At 39.0% G+C, this 15,223-nt stretch overlaps 1 protein-coding gene across 6 annotated transcripts in view; it reads right to left on the bottom strand.

The window, feature by feature from the left end:
• myripb (myosin VIIA and Rab interacting protein b) overlaps positions 1 to 15,223 on the bottom strand; it is a 125,099-nt gene that overhangs the window by 16,570 nt on the left and 93,306 nt on the right. For all 6 annotated transcript variants that reach the window (XM_041968628.1, XM_041968629.1, XM_041968630.1 and 3 more), the window contains exons 5-6: positions 2,331 to 2,411; positions 255 to 352 (exon numbers count right to left, since the gene is read on the bottom strand). In XM_041968628.1, coding sequence (XP_041824562.1) covers positions 255 to 352; positions 2,331 to 2,411 — 179 coding nt within the window. The remainder of the gene's footprint in view (positions 1 to 254; positions 353 to 2,330; positions 2,412 to 15,223) is intronic.

The following is a 15,223-nucleotide window of genomic DNA, read 5'->3' as shown; positions in this document are numbered from 1 at the left end:
ACACACACACACACACACACACACACATACACACAGGCATGTTGCATTTAAAGCGGCTGTAAACCACAGGAGACGTTCTGTACACACATATCAGCCAAAAACCATGACTGCATCCTGCTGATACTGAGACCAATAGGAAGGCAACAGAAGAAGAGAAAATGGAGGCCATAACTGAAATAGTGGAGATAAAAAAGGAGGAGTTAAGAGAAGAGACTGGATTAAAATGAAAGAGATAGATCAGATGGATGTCTTACCAAACTGTCCCGGAACTCCTCTGCCTTGACGATGGCCTCCTCTATAGCTTCCTCAGCAACACGCAGGGCGACTGTGAGCGTCTCTGCCATACTGTGTCCTGGGATCAGAGACAGAAATATTGCAGTTATTGCTAAATATGTATATTCCCTATAGGAAATTTACAATTTGGAGTGAAACACAGCAACATGCATGAGATGTAGCATACTGTAGATATTCATGTTTCATCTCAACCTGAGTCGTAATAACTTCACTTGATGTCATCAGCAGTTTAAAATAAACTTAAAATATTACTTCTAAATACTGCGAAACTAATTAAATTTCCTGCAGTGAAAATCTGAAATTGTGATGCTTAGTTCAGCAGTAGGTCACATTATATTAGAAAATGATAGACATTAGTTAGGGTCAGCTGTTTTGAAGCATTGAGTTTGGAATTTACCCCAAATTATGTGGAAGAAAATGAGCTATGAAAAAATGAGGCGCTATGAGAATCCACTGGGTAGAGGTCACTTGACGTAATCAACAAATACAAGGCTGTCTGTGGGATTTAGTGCCATCTGGAAGTAAAGTAGCACATTGCAACCCAACTTAACGTCTCAAGCACGTGTGGACTGGACTGAACTGGACCCTGAATGAATAGAAACAGCCAGTTCTCCGTGGAGCTCACTAGGCCTATTTTTGGAATGGCTGAAATTAAGGCCCAAGGCTGAATTTGGGGTAATACACTTTGAAAATAAAGTTGTTGGGCATCTGAAACCCATATGAAATGGTTGAAGAAATGTATAATATGGGACCTTTAACATAAATATATTTGAACTTAATTACAATTTAAATGGGTAAGTTACATAATCTAACATCTGTCTTTTGTCAGGAAGTGTGAAAGTCTAAAGACTATTTTATTTATATTTTTTCTAGGAACAAGCTCTATCCAAACTCATTTGTACTGTGAAATTGGACATTTTATTACAAGGTTATATGTAAATTAATGTTTTATTTGGCGCCATTTGAGGAACTTCACTGATGTATTTTTTTTTTTTTTTCATTTCAAAAGCTCCTGACGCTGTTGCTCAGGGAAACGGGCAAGGTTTAAGCTTTATTTGTTAAAAATCAAAACAAAAATATAATCTGAACAATCAAAGGGGTTTGGTCTGGACTAGCAATGGAAAGAGACTCACAGAGGTAATTAATTACTCTCAGAGGTGGTGTATGTAATTTATGTTTTTTTACGAACTCTGACATTTAATAGTTGCATACATTTAAACTCATAAATCCGCCTGGATAATTAGGCTAATTTAGGATAAAAATAGGATACAGACTCTGGAGGAAAACGAATGAACAATGCTTTAGTGTCCAAACCATTGTGGAGACATTCCTTTAGACATTCATCAGATAAAGATACATGGGCTGTAGTTTGATGCCTGACTTAAATCTATGACTGAAACGTTGCATTTTCAGTAAACTTGACTATCAGACAAAAAGCACATTTTATTAGTACACCTTTCAAGAGCTGCAATCATCTAAATGGCAGATCTTGATCATTGCACATGTAGCTCATAATTACTAGCAAACTGTTGGATTAGCATCATTTAGCTGCAGTTTGTTTGCATATTTATTTGTTTATGAGTGTATGGCATTAACTTGCATGTCTAAAAATGCTGCCTGTGGTGAGCAAGAGGCTATAATTTTGTGTTTGTGCATGTGCAAAAAGGCAAGACATTGGTTTTATGTGTGACTGTATGCATGAGAATTTCACTATGTGAGCAATTTAATGATTAAAAAAAGACTGTCACTCCATGTGTTTGAAGTTAATTTTAGAGCTTTGTAGCAGTGATGTGCTATCCCCACACACATGCCTTCGGTTAAATGGTCTCCAACAAAAAAAAAAAATGAGTAAAACAAAAAACAGAAAAGCTCACTCTTTCAAGAAAGCATAAAACACGAGGTGAAAAGAAAAATCAATAAACAACAGGCGAAAAACGAACTGTGAAGTGGCAAAGATAATGTTGATGATAATTGTGGCTGAAAACACCCATCTGCAGCGCCACAAAGTGCTGCCTGTTCATCAGCACAGCTCTCACCTTCGCTCTGCTTGTAAAAGACGGAGTCGCTGCCGCAGACGCTGCCATCGTTGTCGTTGCTTCCCTCGTGAACGCTGCTTTCTGAAACAGAGAGAGAATAAAATGAAGCCTTCAGAAAAAAGCTTTCACACTGATGCCTGTCACAGCAGCACAAATATTCTACACACATCATACTTTGCAATGAAGTAGCTGCATACTTTTTTGCTGCTGCCACGTTGAAAGTAGGTTGCATTGCACACAATACTAAAAACCCCCTCTTTTTGTATCCTTGTCAAGTGTACTCCCATCTCAGTTTTGTCATCTTGCCACTTGTATTGTTTTGTTTTCTTCTATTTGGTGCATCTCCCCATTGTGAAAACAAAAACAAAAATTACAGCTGAAATGAAATTACAATTCATCTGATAATTTGTTATGCCCTTTAAACAAATTCCATTTTTACAGACAGCATATTGCCATATTCACTCAAGTTTTCTTGTGAGTCGTTTCTTTATTTATGTAAATATGTTTCCAGTAAAAATCTACGGGACATCCTTGGGTTGCTAAATGTGAGCTGAAATATATTTTCTCAAGTCTTTTTTTAAAGAACCATGAAAGGCCAGAGCAAAATCTTGTGGTTTCTTGTACATCTCCGCCTTCACAAACCACACATTCCCTTAGTGGCCCATTAACTCCTGTTAGATATCTCTCCTGTGGCTCTCATTTGCTGTAGCCTTCTCTTTAGTCTAGCTCTAAAATTGAGGAGTATACTTGGACATGCAGCTTGTTAAGAAGACAAACTGTCAGACAGGACAAGAGGGAGATTCGCCAAACCACCACACCCATGTTAAGTAAACTTCTCGACTGACCACACTACAGGTACATTTCCACTTCCTGACTACTCAAACATGAATCCAAACAAAATATATGACAACTGTGGCTCCAGCTTCACTTGGGTTATTATCCAGAATAAAAATAGAACCAAATTTCAACCCAAACACAGAGTTTTCTTTCAGCCTTCTGCTAAAACACACTGCATGACTCTCATTCTTTGCCAGTCCTCTAATTTCTTTCATCAGTGAAGTCCTGTTGATCCTCCTGTTGGACAAGCTGCAGTGCACCAAGACAGTCCAATGCTCTCAGTGGGTTAGTGTGAAGTTTGTGCCAAGCAGCCAGAGCCACTTGCAGATGGATTGCCAAGGAAAAAGCCTGGCATAAAGGCATCACTCTTCCACTCTGCAACGCTGCTTTTGGATGAAAGTTTGACATTAGACATTTAGAGTCTGGTTTATGAAAGTAAACTAATCAAAATCAGAAGCTGGCATTTTCTCTCTCAACATTTTTTCTTTCAATAGCAGTAGCACAGCCAGTTAAAAAAAATATGCAACACCATCTCAGTTTCAATTCAGGATTAACTATTGTTAGTCATACCTCATTTTCAGTCTGCAAAGCGATTGCAAACTCACAAATTAGTTCACTTTGACATGAAGTGACTCAACCAGAAGACACATCCAATCAGAGGTTGCTTCACTAGTAGCTTCCCCCCATAAATTTGCTCTTTTCCTTAAGTTTAAAATCATGCTGTGCACCTCCATTTCCAAGCTCAGTCCTCTCAGTTGCAGCCTAGTGCAAGAAGCCCACAGAACATTACACTCTCCACTGGTCCTGCCCTGCCTGTCTCACCTTGAATGAAGCGTCCAACAGAACTGCACCATACTCGCTTGGTTAGAGATGGATTATAGTTTCTGATGTGGTGGAAGGCGACAATAAATGGGGAAATTACCTTCAGCAGCTCTGGACAATGTAGACATAAAAGGATTGCTCTCAGAGAAAGCGAGGCTCCTCGTAAGAATCACACATCGACTTGCACACACACGCAGACAGAAAAAGCTCCTCAGTTATACAGATGCAGCCTGCAGTGCTCTCTGAATGTAGTACATGTTCATCCTGTTTAACTATCTGCTCTTTTATTTCCCTTATAAATCTGACAGATTGCATCAGTAACCCTACTCATGCAAGGTTTTGCATGTGCTTTTATTTTATACTATTTTGTATTCATAGCAAACTAGATTTCAGAGAGACAGAATTTGCCTCTGGCTTCTTCACATTTATCTGTGGTAACCTATAAGTGTACATACAGTGGGAGAAAGCAGCTCCTGCTCAATCAAGTGCAAATGTTCCTAATGTGTTAAACCATTAGGAACTAACTAAATAAATGATTTTTCAACTTTCTCTTCAATAATCCCAGTAGAGGAATCTATTGCTTCAAGGTGCTAAAAGCTTCATTCTGTACATCAGACTGTTCCTCACTTTTAAACTTCATTAAAAGCTTGTCTGATGAGATCCTGCTGCAGCGAAAGCACAATAATGAGTTGAAGTCTGCAGAAAAGCTCCTCACAGCTGAAGCAAAATAAATATTGAGCCAATGTATTTGTAATTGCGTTTTTTTTTTTAAATATGAGCAATTTTCTTCTACTTACAAATTCTATACATTTTTACTACACAATATCTTGGTTCAAGTAATAGTATCAACATGATTACATGTGGTAAAACAATTTGCAACATTTATCTCTTTCTTTCTTTCCATTCATGGTAGGTGGTCACCTGTAAAACATATATGTCAAGGTAGCTATGACACACTGACTAGTGAGACACAACAGAATGATGCAACAGCAGACCAAGAGGGCCCTGATGCTTGCTATCCCAAAGAGAAGGCAAGCATTGTGGTTCTAACAACTGCCAAACCTTTCAGGCTCAACACAATCTACTGTTTTTTAATAACCTTGCTGTCCTTGGGGTAGAGACTCATATCACATAGTCTCTCTACAGAAAATCCCAGACAGTGGGTTGAACCAAACGAAAATGTCAGCTCCAAAGGCTACATTCAGTGGCAACAGCCCAAAAATATTTGTCTGCATGGACTGAATGCACAGCAAGTGGACAGAGTACAAATGAGCAAAGGAAACATAAAATTAGTATTGGACTTCAGCTCTGTAGAGTGTTTAATAGTATATATATTCATATATTTTCTAGCTGTAATTATAGATCTTTAAGTATCCAGACATTTCTTACAGACCTATTTTTTTACATCATCATTATGTTGTTTGACTTTTTTGTTGGTCTGAAAAATTATGTTTAGCAGTACTTTGACCCTCCTGTTGCTGCATCTGGGACGCACATCTTTTACCTTTGTGACTTTAAATATTTTCACTGAAACATGGTGAAAGTAATGAATTCCTTAAGTGAGGTGGGGATTTGTTGTAAGTGGTGATGTGCATGAATGAAATCGTTTACAGAACCAGGACTCACAGTGATGACCAGAACCAGACTGAGTAAAGTTTTGCCAAGATGGGCAGATCTTGTTTCTTTCTCTCTTTAAGTCTTTTAAACTTGCCTTGATAAAGACACCAGTGAAGCACAACAAAGTCAGCCTTCTTCCTTGGACGAAATGTTTATGTGTTCTTACTTACAAAGGTGTGGCCAACCTATTACAAGTGCAACACTACATTTGTATTCTCTTCCTAAAGCTCTGTGTCCTGGCTGTAGTTGAAGATAAAACCAGTGTACACCAAGATGAATATATCTGAGACATTTTACCACACTGTATGCTCTTGACTAAAATGCATAGTGTCATTTGCAGACTTGAGTGGAGAGACAGAAGGAAAAAAACAGAAAGAGATGAAAGTGTATAAATAAATAAATGAACCAGTAACAACATTACTGAAGTGCCAGCAGCAGCAGCAGGAGGGAGAGTCCAGAAGGTTTCCTTTCAATTACAATGCAGCATCTGGCGGCACACAGTTCTCAGAAGAAAGGCTGAACTGACAGGATGCCTGTTTACATAATGCCGGCCTGTTAGGTTTATTGTCATTGTAATTTGTGAGATAGTTGGGAGTTTTATATACTTTTCACTGAGGAAATTTAAACCTGTCATAGCCATAAACTCAAAAACAAGTGATGCAGCTTACTTTGTAGAATATATTACTGCCAACCCAGGTGCTATTGTCCTTGCATCATTCAAATACAGAAATGGTTTAAGGATAAAAATGGCCTTTAAAGTTCAAACGAAACTCAAAGTGAAGACCAAAAGGTTTCCAGTAATTAACTTTCACTGTTCCACTTTTACATTTTCAGAAAGCAACCAAAGCCGCCTACCTTCAACTGGGCTAATCTTTTCTAATGCGTGAAAAGGGGTAAGAACAGTGTAGTGGAAAACAATCCGGGACGCAGCCTAGAGGGATCAGAAATGTTCATCCGGCTGTAGAACAAAATGCCAATTCTACTCAAACCATTGCAACAAACAATAACCAGACAAACTATTATGTAAAGAAGATTTGCAACAGAGAAATGAGTGTTGGACTCATATTTTCCTTTAATAAATTTGCAACAATTAAAATTAAGTGTGGGAGGATAAATATTAATTAAAAACAACAAAAAACATAATTCCGTTTTCCATTTCTAGTATGTTTATGTACCTCAAACAACTGAAAATGCCCTGACAATCTTATCAAAATGTCTAGACAATGTAGATAAAAATGGTAAAAGTAGGTTCAGTGTCGGCATGGGTAGTTTGCATAGATTCATAGACACGAAAGCCTGAAAGAATCCAAGCAAACACATCCACACAACTGCATCTGGACTCAGTTTTTGATAGCAGTGAGGTCTGAACCTTGCTATTTGCTTCTCAGCATCAGTAGCCCCAGGATCTTATTTACCGTCTGCCCTCCTCTCTTTACAGGCAGAGCACCATCCGACGAGTCTCACAGCTTTTCAGCTTTAAAACTCACAAATGATACCAGAAGTGACAACAGTCCCCTGAATGTCTGAAACAAGTGAACTATAACTCAGCATGTTTATCTAACAAGGTGCAGAAGAAATAAATATCTCAAAAGGGAATCAGAAACTCTGCTTTGCTATTTAGGCAGAGTAGGACAGATACAGGCCCAAGGTCATGGTTTAGTGACTCACTGTAGCCATATGTAACTGTCTGCATCAGACTGCTTTTATAGCCACTTAGTGGGCAGAAATGGATCAGAGCAGCTTTATGCTCGAGTTTAATTCTCACTTTCTATTTTCTAGTGTAGAATTACTGATCCAAGCTTTTTGTATTGATTTAGACTTGCTTCATCATCCCGCAGCTGTTACAAAAAGAAAAGAAAAAGAAAAAGAAAAGAACCCCCCAGGATTGAAAAAACCCAAATAAATTGGACTCATTATGTAACACTGTTTTGTAGCATTTGCAAAAGGTTGCTTGGCCTAATGACCCAAGAGGTTGATCTAAAGGGTATTTACAAAAGGTAATCAGCAGCATGCAAATGTGAATTGTGTATCATTATAATTTTCAATGCATTTATAATATATAGTGGATTTCACCAATCATTCATTTGCAACTATGGAGTAAAAATCTGATTTATCACCCTCATCCAGGAACAGAGCTTCTTACACACATTCAGAGGGATGTAACAGCAAATGGGACATCAACAAACGAGATTTAAATGTCAAAAAGAGAGAAAAAAAAATCCACCAAACCAGCTTCTTTGCAACCTCATTGTGTTTTTTGTTATGTTACACCTTTAATACAGACTAAAGTAGAACGGTGGAGTGGTGTGTAATAATGCAATTGTGATGCAGATAATATATGTAATCTGTTGCACATATAAAAAAGTTTTGAAGCTCAATTTTTTTTTATTTTAATAGGTAATATTTAAAAATGGAGGTAATAAAATTATTAGAATCATTTCAATTAATTCAATTCAATTATTAATAAAAAACAAATAATAAACTTGAAAAAAATTAAATAATTTTATTTGTAAATATAGAGGTAATGTTTCTTTGATACATTTTGAAACATATGCAGCAACAAGTATAGAAACATACAGTATGGACAAGCAGAGCTGTCACTCACACAAATCCTTAAATATATAGAATCACTGGCCAATTTATTAGACCAACCTTACTCGTACTGGGTTGGATCCCTTTTGCCTTCAGAACTGTCTTAATTCTCCATGGTACAGATTAAACAAGGTGCTAGAAATATTCCTCAGAGATTTTGCTCCATATTGACATAATAGCACCACACAGTTGCAGCACATTCATCGGCTGCACATCCATGATGAGAATCTCTCGTTCCACCACATCGCAAATATGTTGTACTGTAGTGGTGCCCAAGTCTAGTCCTTGAGATCTACTATCCTGCAAATTTAAGATGCAACCCTTCTAAAATAAATAAATAAATAATAATAAAAAATGCTACCCTTCTCCAACACACCTGAATCAAATGAATGGCTTGTTACCAGGCCTCTGCAGAGCTGAAGGACATATGGATGAAGCAATTCAGCTATTTGTTTCAGGTGTGGTGGAGGAAGGAAGCATCTTAAAGTTACAGGATAGTAGATCTCGATGACCAGACTTGGGTACCCCTGCTTTATCTTTATTAGATCTTCTGTTCAAAAAAACAGTTTGAGATATTTTTGAGCTGTGTGACACGGTGCATTATTCTGCTGGAAGTAGCCATCAGAGGATAGTACACTGTGGTCATAAAGGGATGATCAGCAACAATGGCTGTGGTGGTTAAACTTTGCTCAAATGATACATAGTGTGCCAAGAAAAAGGAGTCGTGCTTTCATGTTGCAAATGCTAAATTCTGACCCTACCATCTAAATGTTGCAGCTGCAATCGAGACTCATTAATATGAGGAATATGTTTCCAGTCTTCTATTGTCTAAGGCTACAGTCTCAGCTTCCTGTTCATAGCTGACAGAAGTGCCTCATACAGACAATTGCTACTCATTGGATATTTTCTCTTTTTCAGATCATTCTCTGTAAACTCTAGAGATGATTGAGTATGAAAATCCCAGTAGATCAGCAGATTCTGAAATCCTCAGACATTAGCTTATTTGCTATTTGGGTTAACATGCAATTGAACAGGGGTACCTGATAGAGTGGCCAATGAGTGTATGTTTTTCATACACACTCTTTACAGGGGTAGCTTGACATTCAGCAAAACCTCTTTGGTTCTTTTACTTTAAGAATTCCTTTTATACCAACGATCTATCGTGACAAATGATAGATTAGACTGGGAGTGAGGGGAAACCGCTAGTCTGGTTTCATTTCAATGCTGTGTGTAGCATCTACCTTGAGTTTTGAGTTTTGTTGGCATCCACTTTAATGTGTCATTTATGCACATCAATTTTGTGCACACAGAATTAAAAAACAAAACAAAAGAGCCAGATTCTATTTTCCCTGTTTCCACTCCCCATCTTAAGCTATGCAAATAGCATGATTATCTGCCATTCAATAAAACAAAGATGCTCCATGTGCTTATCATATGAGGAAGAAATCTCTTTCTTCAAACTTCAACTATGACATCGTACAATAATTCAGCTGTTTAATGCCACATGTAAAACACTGTTTGCTGACATGCAGCCTCTTGTTCACTGATTTTTACACAATACTGCCATGAAAGGCATTAAACTTAACACACACTCGTACAGTGCCTGGCATCTGATCATCCGCTTAGGAGATACAGCAATTCTGAGTAAAACAAAAAGAATGATTGGAATTAAGTCTTCTCTGTGATATTTCTTTGTATGCGGTCACTTCATTCAGGTTTAATATAAAAACTCTGCAAAGGTCATGCCCATCTTGCAGCTTCCACTTTCTCCTGTGGACACACATCCCCACAGAGTGGACAGTATAGGATTCGTTGCAGGACAGTAAGCTTTATTCTTACTCCCTTCCACCAGAGAAGACATACATGAAAGTAAAGACCGCTCACTGCCTGTTCTCCTGTTGGCATGAAGGTCACACCTTCTCTTCGGGGACCTGATAGATGTAAAAGAGCCACATCACTCTCACCGGCTGTCATGTCAGCTGACATTTCACACTTGTAAAGAATTGATTTCCCTGTCAGCGAACCCCTCGGTGATTTAAAATAAATAAATAAATAATGAAACATTTGCTGGTAGCTTATGGATAAAAGCAGCCTATATTTTACATTTAGCTTGGTTTATGGGAAAATTTTAAATTCCACTCGCTGCTTTGGCATGAAGAGAAGAGACTGCTATGAAGTGAGACGATGTAACATCAGTTTAATGATGAGCAACATCTTAATTTAATTAAATCTTTTTTTTTTATCTGTTGCTGATTTTCTCATTGAATGAAAACTTTATTATGTCCTGTTTGAATGAATGTGCAGAAGCCTTCATATACAGTACATATGACACAGTTTAACACTTGTGATGACACTTAAAAAGCCCCATTGTTTGCCACAAAAGAGGTTTTTAAATGTTATTATCTTTCAAATGGCTTGGCTTGTTTCTGACATTTTAAAAATCCCTTTTTATGCAATCTGATACAGTACAAATACAGAAAAAAATTATTTGACAGCATGTATAGCGTAAATCTGAGGCTCTGCCCTCACATGCAAACACATCATACTGTATCCATGTCATATGGAGAGTCATCTCGCCAGTTTGAGAGAGCAGTGATGCAAGTAGTGGAGAACTGGTAGCCATTGTTTGGCTAATACAGGCTTGGAAACCATCAGCCGAGCCACATAATCCTCCATTCAGACCGACATAATGGAAGAGAGGCAACAATACAGACCCAAAGGAAATGAGAAATGGAGAGGAAAACTCAAAACTGGAGCTTTAGGCTATTACCATACGGCGCCGAAGTCGGTTAGGATGGATGGCCAGATGGATGGATGGATGGATGGATGGATGGATGGATGGATAGATGGATAGATAGATAGATAGATAGATAGATAGATAGATAGATAGATAGATAGATAGATAGATAGATAGATAGATAGATAGATAGATGATTAAAGAATATAACTCCAAAGCTAGAACAAGACATAGCGAGTGCGCAGATAAAGACTCACTGCGTGTTGCAGGAAGTTCACATTGGTAGAAGAGACGAGAAGATGGCTGAAGATATAGTGCGAGGAAAAAGAGAAACATTTGTTTGGACTGATGAAGAAGGTTCGGACTGTCAGGAGCGGCACCACAACAAAGCTGTCACCAATGCCATTATTAGGGTCCGAGCCATACGAAGTATGGAAGGACCCTATTGTTTTCCAAATGTTTATTATTCTCCTCCTCCTTCTAAGCGCTTTGAGGCCAAATATGACCCCCTAAACACCCATGAAAAGTTGTGAAACTTGGCACACACGTCAAGCCCGGCGAAAATCGCGATATTCTAAGGTCCGCATACACTTCAATGCAAAATTGGCTCAACAGCGCCACCTAGAAAAAAATAAAAACTCCAAATGAATGGGGTCGTGAACGTCTACTTCAACGTAGGAAGACGAAACTCGGCACACACGTGTAACACCCCGAGTCGACCAAAAAAGAATCAATCGAACACCTGTTGCCATGGCAACGGGGTGCCCGCCATCTTGGCGTGTAAGTTAATTTTTTTCCCATTTTTTGCACTTTACACACATCGTATTTGAACGAACTAGTCTGAGGGGATTCGTGCGACTGACTCCAAACTTGGTGGGAAGCTTCCTGACAAGTTGGGGACCAAACGCTCCTCAAATCTTTCTAATAGGAAAAAGCGTGTAACCATGGCAACCGACGGAAAAACGCCTTCTCGCCATGAAACGCGGTTTGCTCATATCTCCATAGAAATACATGGGATCTGCACCAAACTTGACAGTATTCATACGTGTGACACCCCAAGTCCAGCAAAAAAAGTCAATTAAACACCTGTTGCCATAGCAACGGGGTGCCCACCATCTTGGATTTCATTGTCATTTGAACGAACTAGTCTGAGGGGATTCGTGCGACCGACTCCAAACTTGGTGGGAACCTTCCTGACAAGTTGGGGATCAAACGCTATTCAAATCTTTCTAATAGGAGAAAGCGTGTTACCGTGGCAACCGACAGAAAATGACATTCTCGCCATGAAACACGGTTTGCTCATATCTCCATAGGAATACATGGGAACTGCACCAAAGTTGACAGGATTCATACTTGTTGGGTCCCTAACACATTACAACATCTGTTGCCATGGCAACATAGCATGTTAGCTAGCATGTTAGCATTTTAGCAAAAAATGCTAACTACGTATATAAATATTTCATATTCTCAGCTGGACGCTTTACCATGTTACTTACTATGTTAGCAGCTTCCCTAACATGTTTGTGATCCATAAACATGTCAGATTCTGGGTAAAAATTCGACTGAAGTAACTAAAATCCGCTGATCTGACTTAAAGAGTTTTTGATTAGATTTTATTGAACCTGCTTTCTGGAACTGGTCTCAGATGATGGTTTTGTTTGGTGTTTTGTTTGTTTTTATTTGTTTATTTGTTTTTTATGTTTATTTGTTTTGTTTTTGTTTTATTGTTAAAGCAGTATTAATAAGCAGTCAGATAATGATAATTTTAATAGTATAATGATGAATGATCTTTGTTAAATTCCTAACCTTAATTTTTTACAACATTTCATGTCATGTTTTACATTTTTAGATTCACAGAAACAATTAAAAAAGGATTGAACATAAACAATAGTTTTTCTTTTTTGGTAGTTTTTATTTTATTTAATTTTTTTTTTTTTTTTTTTTTTTAGAGGGGATAGGAAAGGAGGAAAGTGAAAAAAGAGGTGGGGTTAAAGGGTTAAGAGTAAAGACCCACTGAGCACAAGACACAGAAGTTTGGTTGAAAATTGTTTTCTTTTTTGATGACTGGCTGTTTCTCAGCTACAATCATCTCTGTCATTGTGTGGCTGTAAAATTTCTGTTGAACTATACAGCTACACTTTCAGGGAATGAATACCTAATTATACCATTAAGGGTACAAAGGATTATCACTGAGGTAGAACCCTTAAAGGTACAGCTGAACCCTCTACAGGACAGTTTATACCTAATAAAGACCAATACTGTTCCTCTGGGGGCCGTCTGGTCTTAATAAAGTAAAAACTGCACTGTTGAGGGAACAGCAGCACCCTTGAGGGTACCGCCCCAGTGACAACCCATTTAACCCCTGAAGGTACAATAAAGTATTTATTTTCTGAAAGTATAAACAATGACAGAAATCCTAAAATAAATTTAGATGTCTTTGTGACGTCTTTTCCGTCAAATTGTGTTCAGTTGGGGGTGAAAGGACAGGGATAGAGGGAGAAAATAAGCATATTTAAAGCAAAAATAAAATAATAGGGTAGGGTTTTTTTTGCCAGAAAGTCCTCCGAGGTTTTTCTGGCTCACAGATGTTCTTTAGGCTTGTTCTTCGATTAACATCAGAGCTTCTAGGGTCTGAACTCTTTTCAGTAAGCTCTCTCTGAAGCATTTTCCCTCTCGTGCTTTCTCTTCTTGAAACTTTTTCAGAGAGGATATTGCTTCTTGAAGCTCTGACTTTTCGCCTTGTGGCTGCTTCTGGTCTTCCAGTTCTCTTTCAGACTCCATCGCGGATCTTTCTGTGGAGATTTTAGTTTCTTCCTGCTCAACCAGGAGAAGGTTCTTGTGCTGCTCCCACTGGTGTTTCTGCTCATCCAGTTCTTGCTGGGTTTTCACCAGAGCAGACTTTATTCTGGAGCTCTCCTCCACCTCCTGGGCCAAGCAGGTCTCAGCTCTTGATGCTCTCGTCTTCTCAGCAGTGAGAGCTGCTTCTAGCTGGACCACTCTGCTGCAGATGTCTGCATGCTGCTGATGTTCTTTCTTTAGTTCAGCATACAGGATGGCTTTTTCTTTCTCAGACACAGATTTCTGAGAGTCCAGTTGTTGTTTCAGCCTCTCCAGCTCAGTCATGAGAGCTGTTTTCTCATCACTGGTCTCCCGTTGTTGATCCTGGAGCTGAATGTGAATCTGGCTCAGTTCGGTTTTGGCTTTGTCCGTTTCACGTTGCAGCTCAGATAACGAAATTTCAGCCAGTTCCATTTTCTTTTTCTCCTCCTGGAGTTCTGCCTCCAGTTTCTGCACCTGCTTAGACGCTAATGACTGCATGGTGTTACTGTTGTTGACCTGATTTTGCAGTTCCATTAGCTGATTCCGCATCTCCTCATGTTGTTTCTGTAGCTCTGCGATCTTTTCATCCTTTACAGAGGGGACTATTTTGTTGGGATGACCCATGGCAACGGGGTGCCCGCCATCTTGGTTTTCACTGCCATTTGAACGAACTAGTCTGAGGGGATTCGTGCGACGACTCCAAACTTGGTGGGAACCTTCCTGACAAGTTGGGGACCAAACGCTATTCAAATCTTTCTAATAGGAGAAAGCGTGTTACCGTGGCAACCGACGGAAAAACGCCTTCTCGCCATGAAACACGGTTTGCTCATATCTCCATAGGAACACATGGGATCTGCACCAAACTTGACAGGATTCATACAGGTTGGGTCCTTAACGCATTACACCACCTGTTGTCATGGCAACATATTAGCATCGGGTGGCGGGGTCCAGGACGCTCGGACCCGATGGATGCCGCTTGAGGCTTTAATTAGGCCCGAGCACCGAAGGCGGTGCGAAGGCCTATTGTAATTGCTCCGTTTCTTCCTTATTCTTCTTCTTCTTGTCAAAAGTAAATTGCATTTTAGGGGACCTGAACATGCGCGAAAACGCGCCTAATTTTGCGTACCCCCCCAAGGGAATGTGTAAATTTACGTATTTTGTGGTGCTCGGGACTGTTCGGGCAAAATTGAATGAGAGCGCCACCTATTTATGATGCCCTGCCACTGCACGTCATCAATCTTTATGAAAATCGCTACATGTATTCCAAATGTTTGGGCGAACAAAAAATCCTCTTGGAGTAACAGCCTAAAACCAACAGGAAGTCGGCCATTTTGGGTCAAAGTCGCCATTTTGGCGTTTTACTGACATTTTCAAAATCTATCTCCTCCCAGAGATTTCTTCGTACCGCTACCAAAATAGCTCAGGATGTCCAGAAGACATGTCTCTTTAAAAGTTATTGAAAGTTTTC

Source organism: Melanotaenia boesemani, chromosome 18 (genome assembly GCF_017639745.1).
Source record: "Melanotaenia boesemani isolate fMelBoe1 chromosome 18, fMelBoe1.pri, whole genome shotgun sequence".
NCBI classification, from domain to species: Eukaryota; Metazoa; Chordata; class Actinopteri; order Atheriniformes; family Melanotaeniidae; genus Melanotaenia; species Melanotaenia boesemani.
This window is presented reverse-complemented; position numbering and strand designations above follow the sequence as displayed.